Source organism: Vipera berus (assembly GCF_964194415.1).
Source record: "Vipera berus genome assembly, chromosome: W".
Classification (NCBI taxonomy): domain Eukaryota; kingdom Metazoa; phylum Chordata; class Lepidosauria; order Squamata; family Viperidae; genus Vipera; species Vipera berus.
In genome coordinates, this window is record NC_138210.1 from 2,826,086 (window position 1) to 2,843,105 (window position 17,020).

At 42.8% G+C, this 17,020-nt stretch overlaps 1 protein-coding gene across 7 annotated transcripts in view; it reads right to left on the reverse strand.

Annotated features, from left to right (window-relative positions):
- Positions 1-9,028: 9,028 nt before the first annotated feature.
- Positions 9,029-17,020, reverse strand: part of LOC308676552 (chromobox protein homolog 1-like) — a 74,126-nt gene continuing 66,134 nt past the window's right edge. For 6 of the 7 annotated variants that reach the window (XM_081342403.1, XM_081342400.1, XM_081342399.1 and 3 more), the window contains one exon: positions 9,029-10,233. In XM_081342403.1, the coding sequence (XP_081198529.1) occupies positions 10,089-10,233 (145 nt within the window). In that variant the 3' untranslated portion in view covers positions 9,029-10,088. The remainder of the gene's footprint in view (positions 10,234-17,020) is intronic. The other variant, XM_081342405.1, reaches the window with a different exon arrangement.

The window sequence follows — 17,020 nt, forward strand, 5'->3', positions numbered from 1 at the left end:
AATGGCTTATTCACTATTTGAAAATTGGTTTTGTCTTCTTTACCCAGGACTAAAGCCACTATACTATATGTTTATAGCATTGCTCTGATTACTCTTCTGTAGGCTGATGGAACTCTGCTGCCTTAAAAGACAGTCACAATGATTACACAGATGGCTATTAGCTGTGACAATAGTATATAGTGCCTCCATGTAGTTATTAAAACTCCTTTTGTGAAGCTACTGTTGTATACTTTAAGGCCATGAATGAGGAAGAAGCATATATACATACTCAGATCTCCTTATATAGACTAGTTTGAGATATTTTCCTTTAGCAAATTGTGTAAAGCAATGTGTGATGCTTTCTTGTACAAAGAGATTACTACACAGTCATACAAGAAAAGTAGAAAGAAGCAACATATTGAAACACTTGTGAGGATTATATAAAGGGATATGCAGCAAAGGGGCCTCATAAGCTTGAGTTTAAGCATTAGGCAGACAAGCAATGTTATGGAGTAGACTGCATTGTCATAAGTTAGCATTAAGGAAACAATTTGTGTAGTATGTGGTACAATACTTATATTGTACTTAGCTCCCACAAAAGGGCTGTTGAAATTAGCTAATCAGTGGTAGATGGAATGGTAGTTTTGGTAATAAAAAATCATACTGACACAATTAGTATCTACTCACGGAGTTAAATAATTGCCTTAGCCTTAATTACTGTACAAGTGCAGCTCAGGCTTTCAACCACCCTGGTACAGCGTAGCACTGCTCCTGATTATGATGTGGAGTCTACAAGAAAACTACCAACTTGAAAACATCTTCTATAGTGCTAGTGAGCCACAATAATATGTATTGGGGAAAGGGAGGGGCTTTTTCAGTAGGGCATTCATGACGCTCCTTTGGAATGTTTCATCTAGTGAATTTACTGCTGTGTAAATTCTGTTTGCAAAATTGAGTTTAAAGTGAAAATTTGGTACTCTGAAAAATCTGAGCTAGCCAAGAACTGAAAGATGTTCCATCTAGGATAGTTAAAAAGGATTATCACAAAATGTTCAGTCCTGCCCATGGTACAAGTGTGAGAAACAACCCAGTTTCAGAATTCCTTTGTTTAAAGTAAAAATTATTGTAAAACTAGCCCACAGATGATAAAAGATCTCCATTCCTGGCTCCTAACTTGGTTTTGCACTTATAAAAAGGTAAGCTAATGTTGATCCTGCAATACTGCATTGAAGGATATTACAGTGAGGCAAGAAAGTATTTGATCCCCTGCTGTTTTTGTATGTTTGCCCACTGACAAAGAAATAATCAGTCTATAATTTTAATGGTTTATTTTAACAGTGAGAGACAGAATAACAAAAAATCCAGAAAAATGCATTTCAAAAAAGTTATAAATTGATTTGCATTTTAATGAGTGAAATAAGTATTTGATCCCCTATCAATCAGCAAGATTTCTGGATTCCAGGTGTCTTTTATACGGGTAATGAGCTGAGATTAGGAGCAGTCTCTTAAAGGGAGTGCTACTAATAGCTTGTTACCTGTATAAGACACCTGTCCACAGAAGCAATCAATCAGATTCCAAACTCTCCACCATGGCCAAGACCAAAGAGGGGACAGGACAACTTCACCTCATCAAAGGGACAATGGGCAGGGCCATGTACCGTCAAATCTTGGGTGAGAACCTCCTTCCCTCAGCCAGGGCATTGAAAATGGGTCATGGATGGATATTTCAGCATGACAATGACCCAAAACACACGGCCAAGGCAACAAAAGAGTGGCTCAAGAAGAAGCACATTAAGGTCCTGGAGTGGCCTAGCCAGTCTCCAGACCTTAATCCCATAGAAAATCTGTGGAGGGAGCTGAAGGTTCGAGCTGCCAAACGTCAGCCTCGAAACCTTAATGACTTGGAGAGGATCTGCAAAGAGGAGTGGGACAAAAGCCCTCCTGAGATGTGTGCAAACCTGGTAGCCAACTACAAGAAACGTCTGACCTCTGTGATTGCCAACAAGGGTTTTGCCACCAAGTACTAAGTCATGTTTTGCAAAGGGGTTAAATACTTATTTCACTCATTAAAATGCCAATCAATTTATAACTTTTTTGAAATGCGTTTTTCTGGAGTTTTTTGTTGTTATTCTGTCTCTCACTGTTAAAATAAATCTTCCATTAAAATTATAGACTGATCATTTCCTTGTCAGTGGGCAAACATACAAAATCAGCAGGGCATCAAATACTTTTTTCCCTCACTGTACTTCTCCAATTTTTAACACTACCCTGTATTTTTCAGGAGGCAACTGGACTTTTTCTTTGAAGATGTTTTGCTTCTCATGGAAGATGCTTCTTCAGCTCTGACTGGATGGTGGAGAATGGAAGTATTTATATAATTTTTTTTCTATTTAATTTAATTTGTATACCGCCCTTCTCCCAAAGGACTCAGGGCGGTGAACAGGGCTATAAATATCAAAATACCGAAATACAAAAATTAAGAACAGATTAAACCATAGTGCCCAAATACAATAAATAAATTACATTAAAACAATAATTAAAACCCAAACCCATCAGACCAGGCCGGCTTGTTCAAACAAATAGGTTTTTAGATCACGTCGGAAGGAGCGAAGGTCGGGAGCCATCCGGAGCTCAACCGGTAAACGGTTCCACAGGTCAGGCACACCCACAGAGAACGCCCTCCCCCTGGGAGCCACCAGTCGACATTCTCTAACCGGTGGCACCCTGAGGAGGCCCTTTGTGGGAGCGCACTGGGCGGAGGGAAGTTGATGCCGGCCGCAGGTGCTCCCTAAGGTATTCTGGACCCATGCCATGTAGGGCTTTGTAGGTCATTACCAGCACCTTGAATCTCACCCGGAAGGCAACTGGAAGCCAATGCAGCTCACGGAGCAGAGGTGTAACATGGGAGTATCGGGAGACCCCCAACACAACTCTCGCGGCTGCATTCTGCACCAGTTGGAGCCTCCGAGTGGTCCTCAAGGGCAGCCCCATGTAGAGAGCGTTGCAGTAGTCTAACCGAGAGGTCACGAGCGCATGAGTGACTGTACGCAAGGCATCCCGGTCTAGATAGGGCCGCAACTGGCGCACCAGGCAAACCTGGGCGAAGGCCCCCCTAGTCACAGTTACTATATGATCTTCTAAAGAAAGCTGTGAATCTAGGAGGACTCCCAAGTTGCGAGCCCTATCTACGGGGGGTAATAACTCACCCCCCATAGTAAGAGATGGAGTGATCTGAGTTTCCCGAGATGCCGGCACGCACAGCCACTCAGTCTTGTCAGGGTTGAGCCAAAGCCTGTTCCTCCCCATCCAGACCCGAACCGCTCCAGGCAACGGGACATCACGTCGAGGGCATCACTGGGGTGGTTGGGTCGAAATGAAAAGCTGGGTATCATCAGCATACTGATGATACCCAACTCCAAAACCACGAATGATCTCACCCAGAGGCTTCATATAGATGTTGAACAGGAGAGGCGAGAGGACCGACCCCCGAGGAACTCCACAAATGAGAGGCCTCGAGGTCGACCTCTGTCCCCCTGCCAACACCGACTGCGAACGTCCCAGGAGGTAGGAGGAGAACCACTGAAGGACCGTGCCTCCCACTCCCAATCCCCTGAGATGCCGCAGCAGGATAGCATGGTCGATGGTATCAAAAGCTGCTGACAGGTCTAATAGGACTAGGACAGAGGAACATCCCCTGTCCCGGGCCCTCCAGAGATCATTCACCAGAGCGACCAATGCCGTCTCCGTGCTGTACCCGGGCCTGAAACCCGATTGGTACGGGTCTAGATAGTCAGCTTCCTCCAGGACCAAAGGGAGTTGATGCGCCACCACTCTCAACAACCTTTGCAAGAAAGCGAAGGTTGGAGACCGGATGAAAGTTGTTTAATACAGCTGGGTCCAAGGCAGGCTTCTTGAGGAGAGGTCTCACCACCGCCTCCTTCAAGATGGCGGGGAAACTACCCTCACTCAAAGATGCAGATATCACCGCCTGGAGCCAGCCTCGTGTCCCCTCCCGAGCCGCATAAACCAGCCAGGAAGGGCACGGGTCCAATAAACACGTGGTGGAGCTCAGCTTCCCCATAATCCTGTCCACTTCCTCCGGAGTCACAGGATCGAACTCCTCCCAGACAACATCGACAAGACCACCCATGTCCTGATCGTCAGACTCTGCCCAGTCGAAGTCCAGACCGGTCCGAATCCGAGCGATTTTGTCCGACAGATGTTGACTAAACTCCTCGGCACGACCCTGCAAGGGCTCCTCCCTCACCTCCTGATTAAGGAGGGAGCGGGTCATCCTAAACAGAGCGGCCGGGCGGTTATCTGCAGACGCGATGAGGGTAGCGAAGTAATTAGACCTCGCCATCCTCATCGCCGCGAGATAAGACCTAGTAAAGGATCTTAGTCACAATCGGTCGGATTCAGACCGGCTGGATCTCCAACAGCTCTCTAGGCCCCGTCTCCGACGCTTCATCTCCCGGAGCTCTGCGGAAAACCATGGAGCCCGCTGGGATCTGCACCGGGTCAGGGGCCGCAAGGGTACAACTCGGTCAAGTGCCTCCGTGGCTGCCCTTTCCCAGGCTTCCACTAAGGCATCTGCCGAGCTGTGAGCAAAGGAGGCAGGTGGGGACCCCAGTGCTGCCTGGAACCTCTCAGGATCCATTAAGCGCCTGGGGCAGAACCATCTCGTTGGTTCAACAGGCCCACGACGGGGAGTAGCAAAACGGAAGACCAGCCGCAGGAGATGATGATCGGTCCATGACAGGGGCATAGCAAATGGAGAACCCCCACCAAGATCATCTAACCACCGTCCAGATAGAAAAACCAAATCGAGTGTGTGGCCCCCCACATGAGTCGGGCCCTGAATTACTTGCGTCAGGTCCATGGCCGTCATGGAAGCTATGAACTCCCGAGCTAACTCAGATGATCCTCCCAGGGATGGTAGATTGAAGTCACCCAAAACCATAATTTTGGGGAACTCAATCACCAGCCCCGAGAGGATATCGAGAAGCTCAGGCAGGGCTGCTGCTACGCGACTAGGTGAAAGGTACACCAGCAGCAAGCCCAACTGCGCCCTAGGGCCACATCTCAGGAGGAGGGACTCCTTATATAAATTTATATTAATCCTCATATAAATCCTTCCATTTCCCCACCATCCAGTCAGAGCTGAAGAAGTGTCTTGGATGAGAAGCAAAACATCTTCAAAGAAAAACAAAGTCCAGTTGCCTTCTGAAAAAGCACCTTTGGGACAACCATGACCTGGATAACTCAGAATCTCCATAGACATTTAGCTATGCACTTTGGGATGAACATCCTTCAAATGTTGCAGGAGTATGAATGTATTTCCAAAAAACATTGCAGACTACAGGAACCATTTGCGCTTCAGTTTGAGATGCAGACAACACAGACTCAACCCCAACAGCCTGCGTCTGTCTTCAACAGTGAAGGGACACAGGGCAGAAAACATCCTGCAGCCAAGAAGGCTCCACATACATTTGCACTACTCAGGTGACCCTGACAACACAGGTAAACCTCCAAATAGCCTCAGTGACTCAAAGAATGCTAATGATCAGCTGTCTGCAAGGAATATAAATCCATTCCCCACCATCCAGTCAGAGCTGAAGAAGCTTCTTGGATGAGAAGCGAAACATCTTCAAAGAAAAACAAAGTCCAGTTGCCTCCTGAAAAAGCACCTTTGGAACAACCATGACGTGGATGACTGAGAATCTCCATAGATTCTACCCTGTAGATTCCCAGATCCCAACTGCCAATTTGACTCCCTTTTAAAAGTAGAAAACCGGCTTCCGGTTTTCGGCACGGCCAGACGCATGAGGGAATGCTTCACACGTCATCTGGATTTCTTCATTGGGGGACCTCTGTAAAGGGGTCGAAAGTTGCCCTGGAGGGGTGACGAATGAGGGAGAGGTCTCTCCAGTCGGCAGTAGAAGGGCGGCGGCCCTCCTGTCAGCTTGGAGCAACTCTCCGAACCAAGGAAGAAAGGATGGGCCACTCATGGCCCATCATTTCAGCCGTTTCCTGCCAAAGCCAAAATTACAACAAAGCACTTGAAAACTGGGTGAGAATTGTTTTCTTCCTTTCCTAATTGTCTACTTTTTCCTGCCAAAAGCTCCTTGAATTTGCTTCCCACAGAGAGGAGAGAGGGAAGGGAGCTTTTTTTCCTCCACCCTCCTTAAGGGCGGCCTTTGATTACGCCGGGAGAAAAAAGAAAACCTTGAACAGATTAATAATATTTAATTCGACTTACTTCCTTTCTATTTTTGGTGACCCAAAACTCCTATCCTTACAGAAACTGGCTATTCTATTTGATTAAAAAAAGGGAGAAGAGAGAGAAAAGAACTACTTAGTTACTTAAAAGTACTCAAAACTGATAAATTTACTCTGTCTGAAAAAGATTTTAAGTATGCTGGGGACATCTTGTGGCCTTTTTGGCAAATAAACCTGTTTATTTTGGAACTGCCCTTGACATTATCAGCTAAAGATAAAAACCTGAAACAGCTGGAGGTGAACTCAAGGCTTGTGGAGTTGAACATTTACTGACTTTTGTTTAAAAATTAGCCTCCACTAAGGACTATTTACCACTACTTCAAAATGGAGACTGATAGCCACAAACCTCGCTTGACTATAAGCTCATATTAGAAACAATCCATAAAGTTTCTGAGATTTTTATCTCCAGGCTGGAAAATTTAGGTGCCAACTCCAATTTACAAGCTGTAAACCAGACTTCAACTAAAGAATTTAAAACTCAGAATATAACAAAACTGGAACAAATTACTACTGAGACAGAGGAACACAAGGTACAAGAAGATATTGAAAAAGCTAATACAAAAAAATTGACTCTATCCAAAGAACCAACAACTCTAAAAGTACAAGGAACTATCATTATGGCAAATAACCTTAAGGACCAACAACAATCTATGGGAAAACTTAATACTCAACTTTTGACTCCATCAAAAGAGCCTATAACTTTAGAAGTATACTATGTGCAAGATAGTGATGCTAACATAGAGGATGTGGAAGATCAACAAAGACAGTTTCCTGGAAGCCTGGATAGCCAAGCACTAATTACAAAACTGGATAAGACTCTCTACTTAAAGCAGATGAATCCAGACGGAAGAGGAATCCACACTGAACTGAAGATAAAGTTTTTAGAGCAAATACAGAGACTTGAACTAACAGGGCAACAACATAATGATTACAAATGGTTTGGTTTTTGTGGATCACTGATGGCTAGATGGCCTCCTTCGATTCAAATAATATGTATTGGAGCGAAGGGAGACCTATCTGGCAATTTAAAGGCCTTGGTCTGGAAACCTGATTGGCAAAAAAAGAAAGCCAGAGTTAGATTTAAAAAGTGAGTTCTTAGAGAACCATTAAAGGCTATCCTTTTAGTAATCAGTGATCTATCAGGATCTAAAATAGAAAATGTTTATGAGATAGAACTAGAATGTGTTTATGTATCTATTAGGCTTATTTTAGACATTATAATTTGTGCACTGACATAATGGAAATTTGGTTTATAGATCCCACGTTTGATGTTAAAAGATGTTTGATTATTCTATTTAAGAATTAAGAATTAACTAAAATTTAAAACAGAATCTGGTTGTGCATAAATAGTTGTAGATTGATAAACATAGGCTGTGGTCCTGTCAGTAACGTGTGATGTATTAGGATGTGAAACAGACAATGCTTATTAGGTAGAACATAGCTACTCAGCCATTGTGTACATGTTAGATGCTATAGTTTTTGCTGTAATGAAATAAGGGAAATTTGGGTTGTGAATATTATTTGGGATGTTAAAGGCTAAATTTGAGTAATATAATTAAAATCAAAATTAGGTAAAATTTAAAAACAGGACATAGATATATCTCAATGAAATTGAATTGACATTTTTTTTAACTGACCATGCTATTTCTAGAAATTTATTAGTTTAAACTGGTTGTATGAAATGTTAAGGGAAATTGAGAAGGATGTTTTGATAATGTAACCTGAATTATGTACTGAAAACTGTTACTGAATCTCTGATTACCCAGTCACCATGATGCTTTCTAAATATGTAGATTTTAACTGAAAAACTAATAAAACTTGTTTTTTTTTAAAGTAGAAAACCAAGTTAGGAGCCAAGAATGGAGATCTTTATCATCTGTGGGCTATTTTTACAATAAATTTTACTTTAAGCAAAGGAATTCTGAAACTGGGTTGTTCCTCCCACTTGTACCATGGGCAGGACTGAACATTTTGTGATAATTCTTTTTAACTATCCAAGATAGAACATCTTTCAATTCTTGGCTAGCTCAGATTTTTCAGAGTACCACATTTGCACTTTAAACTCATTTTTTTGCAAATGGAATTTACATTAAAGGTGGAAAGAATTCTGAAGTGATTGATCTTGGTCTGATTTTTTTACATCTCAAAAGCCTGGCATTTTAACAGGGGTGTGTAGACTTTCTATATCCACTGTAAGTGGCATACTAAACTACTTGCAACAGGTTATTCTTAGTTTACTCTAGAGAAAGTGCCACAAGAAGATAGTAATTAAAATAAACCCAGAAGGGCAGTTACAAGAAGCTCACATATTAGTTGATACATGAGTAATACAGCTCCTCTTTAAATAACCAGAAACAAGAAGAAAAGGATGAGAAATGTGTGGCATGATGTTTTGGGCCTCTCTTCTACACAGTGCCATTTACAGCAGACTAAGCAGGGTACATTGTCACCCGTTATCTTAATAGCAGGACCTATAGGATACAATTGACTTAAGTATTGTATACTGTACAGCAGGGGTGTCAAACTGCTGGCCCACGGGCCAGATGCGTCATCTGGAAGCCACACCCCCACCCCATTGCCGGCAATGGCAAAACTGTCCCGATACGTTGCGTGACGTCATGAGATGTTGCAAGTTTGACATGTCTGCTGTACAGTGTCACGAACAAATTTTAAACAATGTATTCTCTAAACCCTAGATTCACTTCCCATTATGTAATACTTGCAAGGGAGACCTTGCCTAGAGGGATAAGAAAAAGAAAGGTCAGGATTATAAATCTAAAATTTTATTAAGGACAAAAGGACAGTTCAGGATGAAGTTAAAATCCAAACAATTAAGTTTTAGACATTTTCACAGAAGCCTAACACATGCTTTATTTTAAAAAAGATTTGTACAATACAGTTCTACATACAAGCTGCCCTGTGAAGAAGTTGGTGGCTTACTAGGACTTGAGCAAATTCAGAGGTAAAATTATGTCCTTTGTAAAAACAGAAGTCTATTACATTAAAAATAAGTGAAGGGCCAAGACAAAGTAATTATTAATGCCCAGGTCTGACAAAAAGTGTTTACAGACTATTCTGCAACTTGTGCTGTAGGAAAGTAGATTTCACTCCTTTCCTCCCCCCACCCGTCATGATTCTCAAGTTCAAATACATACAGGAAAGTAAAGTAATCCTAGTTCTGTGGGAAGGGGAAGTTAAAAGGACGCAGAAAAGTAAGTTTAGTTTAGGACAAGGTGTTAAATTTTCCTCTTCCCTAATTTTATATGTGTGACAATAATTCTTGTATTAGCTGCATTCATGATTACAACCTTAGCTGTTAATGCTAACAATTAAAGATGCATTTGCTCCAGCATTTTGATTAAGAGTAACCTATTTTGATTGCAGTAAGATGCAGGTTTTTTTTTAAAAAAGAACTATGATTCTGGCTATAGAATACTGTAAACTACACTTTGTCTCAAGTCAGTTGGCACATACCCTCCCTTCCCACAATACGCAAAAAATAGCAAAAAAGGAATCAAACCTACACACACATGCTAAACTATAAAAATGCTGTTAATACTATTTGGGAGAAAGGTTGCAAATTTCAGGTGATCTTTACAGAACAAGCACCTGCACTTGCTGTTTCTGTTGGTGGCCTTCATTCCTCCAATCAAGGTGACAGATTATGAATATGCACATGCATACACAAGCAGAGATCTTGTCCTGTTTCTACAGAGGGTATCCTCAGCCAAGTGTCTCTTCACTTCTTCCTCATGTTCAAACCCACAGTCTGTTCCTTTAAAAGAAAAGTCAGCCAAAGGAGGGATGAGGACAGAAGGACAAGCAACTTAACTCTTGTCATCCTTCTTATCATCATCCTCCGAGGGATAAGAGTGCCATGTGAGCCTTTCCTCATAAAATGAGATAACCACCTGTGGACACTTGATGTTAGCTTCCTTGGCAGGAACCAGATCAGCTTCATCGGAGTTTTTCCTATATAATCAAGAGAAAAAATGTTAGTGTTTATCCCACAGGGAGTGATAAACAACATCTATTTTCAAAATACATATGATCAAAAATTGTACCATGTCACCTGAATGAAACTTGTGATAATTTGATGGAATTTATTGTTTAAAGTTGTAAGGTATATCAAAGTCAATATTTTCTGGTAGCAGGTACAACCATTTCATTTTGTTCTCTAATTTAAAAGATAACTTGCTGGATCTTCTATTTCCTAATTGTGGAGATGGATGAATATCCCACTAAACTGCAAGGATACCATGGCATAGTTGCCAACCTCTGATGGACAATACATTTGCACCTACCATGTTTCCCCGAAAGTAAGACCTATCCTCAAAATAAACCCTAGCTTGTTTTGGGGGGATGGGCCTAATACAGTGAGGGGAAAAATTTGGATTGCCTGATTTTGTACATTTGCCCACTGACAAGGAAATGATCAGTCTATAATTTTAATGGAAGGTTTAACAAGGAGAGACAGAATAACAAAAAAATCCAGAAAAACATATTTCAAATGTTATAAATTTAGGTAAAGGTAAAGGTTCCCCCGCACATGCGTGCTAGTCATGTCCAAGTCTAGGGGCCGGCGCTTATCTCCATTTCAAAGCCGAAGACGCGGTGGCTCAGTGGGTTAGGACGCTGAGCTTGTCGATCAGATGGTCGGCAGTTTGGCGGGTCGAATCCCGAGTGCCGCGTAACAGAGTGAGCACCTGTTACTCGTCCCAGCTTCTGCCAACCTAGCAGTTCAAAAGCACGCAAAAATGCAAGTAGAAAAATAGGGACCACTACAGTGGGAAGGTAACAGTGTTCTGTGCGCCTTTGGCGTCTAGTCATGACCACAGAGACATCCTCGGACAAGCGCTGGCTCTTCATTATAAATTTATTTGCATTTTAATGAGTGAAATAAGTATTTGACCCCTTCACAAAACGTGACTTATTACTTGGTGGCAAAACCCTTGTTGGCAATCACAGAGGTCAGACGTTTCTTGTAGTTGGCCACCAGGTTTGCACACATCTCAGGAGGGCTTTTGTCCCACTTCTCTTTGCAGATCCTCTCCAAGTCATTAAGGTTTCGAGGCTGACGTTTGGCAGCTCGAACCTTCAGCTCCCTCCACAGATTTTCTATGGGATTAAGGTCTGGAGACTGGCTAGGCCACTTGCTTCTTGAGCCACTCCTTTGTTGCCTTGGCCATGTGTTTTGGGTCATTGTCTTGCTGGAATACCCATCCATGACCCATTTTCCTGGCTGAGGGAAGGAGGTTCTCACCCAAGATTTGACGGTACATGGCCCTGCCCATCATCCCTTTGATGCAGTGAAGCTGTCCTGTCCCCTTAGATGAAAAATAGCCCCAAAGCATGTTTCCACCTCCATGTTTGACGGTGGGGATGGTGTTCTTGGGGTCATAGGCAGCATCCCTCCTCCTCCAAACACGGCAAGTTGATGGCAAAGAGCTCAATTTTGGTCTCATCTGACCATAACACTTTGACCCAGTTCTCCTCTGAATCATTCAGATGTTCATTGGCAAACTTCAAACAGGCCTGTACATGTGCTTTCTTGAGCAGGGGGACCTTGCAGGCGCTGCAGGATTTCAGTCCTTCACAGCGTGGTATGTTACTAATTGTTTTCTTGGCGACTATGGTCCCAGCTGCCTTAAGATCATTGACAAGATCCTCCCATGTAGTTCTGGGCTGATTCCTCACCATTCTCATGATCATTGAAACTCCACAAGGTGAGATCTTGCAGGGAGCCCCAGACAGAGGGAGATGTTATTTTGTGTTTCTTCCATTTGCGAATAATCACACCAACTGTTGTCACCTTCTCACCAAGCTGCTTGTAGTCCATTCCATCCTTGTGTAGGTCTACAATCTTGTCCCTGCCATCCTTGGACAGCTGTTTGGTCTTGGCCATGGTGGAGAGTTTGGAATCTGATTGCTTCCTTCTGTGGACAGGTGTCTTTTATATAGGTAAAAAGCTTAGTGTCATGGTTTCGATAGATGAGACCAAGTAAAGCAGAACTCCGAGGCTCGAGTTTTCCTCTAAGAACATGTTCATTGGTTACAAAGTATCGGCATGATCAAAAGTGAAACCAAGACAAAAGTTCCCTCCCAAAGCAACAGTATTACAAAGTTAAAATTCCCACCCCCAAATGTATGCAATCAAGTATAATTCCCAATAGAATAGATTGGCGGGCTTTCTGACATTAGGCTCAACCCCCCCAGCTGAGGGCACAGAAATGACCTTGGTTCCCACAGGACAGAGAATTGTTTAGGCTAGCATAGAACTTCCCATACCTCCTCCCCCCAATCTTGTGGCAACCAAAAACGAACAAGATGGCTTCAGTCAGGTTCGTTGCAGGTTTGACAGTCGGATCCCCTAAAGAGAAAACAAATCCTGCAGAAAGCAAAGAGTAAATTAGGAATCTCCCTGAGGCTTTTGAGGGTGTTTATCATAAAACTTCTTTATCAACCAGTCTGCTTTGACGTCTACACTCTTAACCTCAGGTAGCTTCTGATAAAGGATACCCCTTCCACTGCACTAGGAACTGTAATTTCCCTTTGTATAACCTAGAGTCAAGGATTCGCTTAATTTCATAATGAGTGTCTCCTTGAACTAAAAGGTGACCAGGTGCTTTCTTTGGAATTGGTCTCAATGAGGATTCCCTCAGAGCTTTTAGCAAACTGCAATGGAAAACAGGATGAATTTTCCCAAGTAAGTGAAGAAGTTTCAATTCAACTGTCACAGGATTGATAATTCTAACTATAGGGAAAGGACTAAGAAATTTCGGTCCCAGTTTCTTACTGGACAATTTAAGTCTTTAAATATTTGGCTGAAAGATAAGACCTTTTCCCCCAGCAGAAACAACCTCTGAGGGGACTGCTTCTTATTGGCTTGTTCCTTGTAAGTTTTTGCAGCTTGTGTTAGAGCTTTTTTTACATTAGTCCAAACAGTTTGACATGATGTCACCCACTGGTCTAATGTTTGTGAGGAAGGTGGTTCCTGAGAGTATTCAGGCATGAGGACAAATTCTTGGCCGGTAGCTATCTTAAATGGAGTAAGTCCAGTACTGCTATGCACAGTATTATTGTAAGCCACCTCAGCAAAAGGTAGGTCAGCCCAGTTCATTTGTTGGTAATTAACGTAGCATCTGATGTATTGTTCCACCATTGTGTTAGCTTTTGCTCAGATGAAAAGTCAAGGAAAGCCCCTGAGGCTATGAAATGAGCCTGCTTAGAAAAAAGATCAATGACAGTCCATATTACCGTATTTCCTCTACTTTCTGGTAGCTCAACAATAAAGTCTATAGTTATTTCCTCCCAGCTACCTGCTGCAACAATCCAGGGAGTTTCCCTGGTCTTTTCATGGCAGCGCAAATGGAGCAGCTTTTTATGTAGCTTTCAATGTCCTTTTTCATCCCTGTCTACCAAAACTGTCTCCAGATCAAATGCAATGTTTTTTAAAAGCCAAAGTGACTGGCAAATTTGGCGTAGTGACTGCGTTGAAGTGCCTGGATTCTAAGGGTCTTGGGTAAGTACAATTTAGAGCCCTTCCAGGCTAACCCATCCCGTTGGGTCAGTAGAGTCTTATTTGCCTGGAACCAGGTGTCAGTCTTTAACTCTTCCCTAAGTTTCTTCCTTAAGAGGGCTCTCTGGCTCGGCTGGCTGTGTGTGCATTTGACTGCGAGTGGTTATTTGCAAAGCTGATTGTGGCAGGGGAATAATAGGGTTTATAATGTCCTCTCGGCGGCTTTTCTACTGGGGCATCCTAGATAAAGCATCAGCCAAAGAATTTTTTCCCTAGGAAGAGTGAAATTGAAATGATTAAAGTACTGTGCCCAACAGACCTATTTAGGGGACAACTTTCGAGGGGTTCTCAGTGCCTTTAGATTTTTATGATCAGTCCACACTTCAAAAGGCTTCCCTCAAGAAAATGACACCACGTTAATAAGGCCCACCTCACTTCGAAAGCCTCTTTTTCCCATATTGCCCATCGCCTTTCAGTATCAGTTAATTTCCTGGAGGTATAGGCGCAGGGTTGTAAGTCCCCCTTTTGATTTCTTTGCAAAAGGACCGCTCCCACTGCCACATCACTTGCATCAGCTTGGATTATGAACTGTTTGTTAGGATCGGGGTGTTTCAGGACAGGTTCAGCTGCAAATAGTCTCTTTAAGTTTTCAAATTCTGCTTGGCATTCCATAGACCATGACAGGGGTTGACCCCCCTTTTCCGGTTTTCAACAGTTCAGTAATTGGCAGGGCTATCTTGGCAAAAGAAGGAATGAACTGCCAATACAAGTTTGTGAACCCTAGGAAGCTCTAAAGCTGTTTACAGCTTTCTGGAGGCTGCCACTGAAGCACCACTTTGACCTTGGCTGCGTCCATTTCAACCCCCTTGCTGGAAGTCCGGTACCCAAGGTAGTCGAGGCGTGTCTGATGGAAATCGCATTTAGAGAGTTTAGCATAAAGCTTGGCTTTAGGCAACTTTTTGAGCACTTCACGCACTAATTTGATGTACTCTGCCATGGTTTTGATGTAAATAAGGATGTCATCAAGATAGACTATAACCCCTTTATACAGGTGATCATGTAGCACTTGATTAATTGCATAAACACAGCAGGGGCCCCTTGAAGGCCAAAAGGCATAACTCTGAACTGGAAGCTTCCCAGAGGGCTGTTGAAATTTGATTTCCATTCATCTCCCTCTCTGATTCGCACCCTGCGATCCATCTTTTTTCTCTTTAAACAGAACAGGGGCAGCCACACACGATTTTGCGGGTTGGATGAAACCTCTGGCTAGATTCTTGTTGATGTATCCCCTCAACTCTTTTAATTCTCTGGGCGTCATTGAATACATTTTTGGCTTGGGAAGTCTGGCTCACAGATCTCAATTGTACAGTCAGTCACCTGGTTTGGGGGGGGGAGGTTGTTGCATTCCTTTTCGCTAAAAACTTCTGCTAAGTCTCGGTATTCACTGGGTATCAGCTGCGGCCCTGGAATTAGGTTCTATGGCCGCTCTTAAAAGTTCAAGGGACTGTTCTGGTCTTCAATAGCGCCAGCTCCCCACACTTGGACAGGACAGGACCTTGGAGGTCTTCTGGTCCAGCCCCCTGCTCGAACAGGAGAACCTATACCATTTCAGACAAGTGACTGTCTAGTGTCTTCTTAAAAAACCTCCAGTAATGGAGTGCCCACAATTTCTGAAGGCAAGCTGTTCCACTGGTTAACTGTCCTCACTGTTAGGAAATTTCTCCTTAATTCCAGGTTGCTTCTCTCTTTGGTCAGTTTCCAACCATTGCTTCTTGTCCTGCTCTCTGGTGCTTTGGAGAATAGTTTGACACCCTCTTCTTTGTGGCTGCACCTCAAATACTGGAATATTGCTATCATGTCACCCATTTCTTCTTTTCTTTAGACTAGCCAAACCCAAGTCCTGAAGCCATTCTTCGTATGTTTTAGTCTCCAGGCCTTTGAACATTTTAGTTGCTTTTCTCTGAACTTTTTCCAAGGTCTCAACATCTTTTTTGTAGTATGATCACATATTAGCCTAGAAACCATTCCTTTATATTGAAAGACATGGTCCAAAAACTGCTGTGCTATCTCCCTCACTGTGGGTAAGCCCTTACAACAGATGAAATGTGCCATCTTGTTGAAAAGATCTACCACCACCAATATGGAGGTATAGCCTTGGACCAGTGGTAAGTCAGGAATAAAGTCTAGTCATACGATGTGCCAGAGCTGGGGAGGATATTCCAAGGGCTGCAACAGCACTGCCAGATTTTGATGCCAGGGTTTGTCATCCTGCATATGTGGCAAGATGATACATATTCCTTGATGTCTCTTGCCATCCTAGGACACCAAGTCTCTCAATGTGTAATGTCTTGAAGATACCTACAGTCTACACACCTGTTAAAATGCCAGGGTTTTGAGATGTAAAAAAAATCAGACCAAGATAAATCACTTCCGAGTTTTTTCCACCTGTATCGTAACATATAAGCTGTACAATTCAATTGAAAAAGAAACAGAAATCTTTTTGGGAGAAAAAAATAACAAAAAATGTACAATAATGTAGTTGCACATTAAACTAATACTTCGTTGAAGCACCTTTTGATTTGATGACAGCATTCAGTCTTTTGAGGGTAAGAGCCTATCAGCATGGCACATCTTGCCTTGGGAATCTTTGCCTACTCTTCCGGTCCGGGCTCTGCCGGGGCCATTCCAAAACTTTGGTCTTCTTGTAAAGCCATTCTTTTGTTAATTTGGAGGTATGCTTTGGGTCATTGTTGTGTTGAAAGGTGAAATTCCTCTTCATCTTCAGCATTTTAGCAAAGGCCTGAAGGTTTGGTTCCAAAATTGACTGATTTGGATCTCTTCCAAATTCTTTCCACCTTGACTAAAACCCCAGTTCCAGCTGAAGAAAAGCAGCTCCAAAGCATAATGCTGCCACCACCATGCTTCAGTCTGGGTATGGTGTACTTGTGGTGATGCACAATGTAGTTTTTGCACCAAACATACTTTTTGTAATTGTGGCTAAAAAGTTCAACCTTGGTCTCATTAAACCATAACACATTTTCCCACATGCTTTTGTCACACTTGATGTAGGTTTCTGCAAAATATAACTGGGCTCGGATGATGTGCTTGATCAATCAGTTTAACTGAATGCGGGTGTATACTGTCTACTATTTAACATCAGTTTGAATGTGATTGGTTAATTCTGAACAAAGCCATATCTCTACTTATAAGAGGGTGTGCACACCTATGCAAACATGTTAT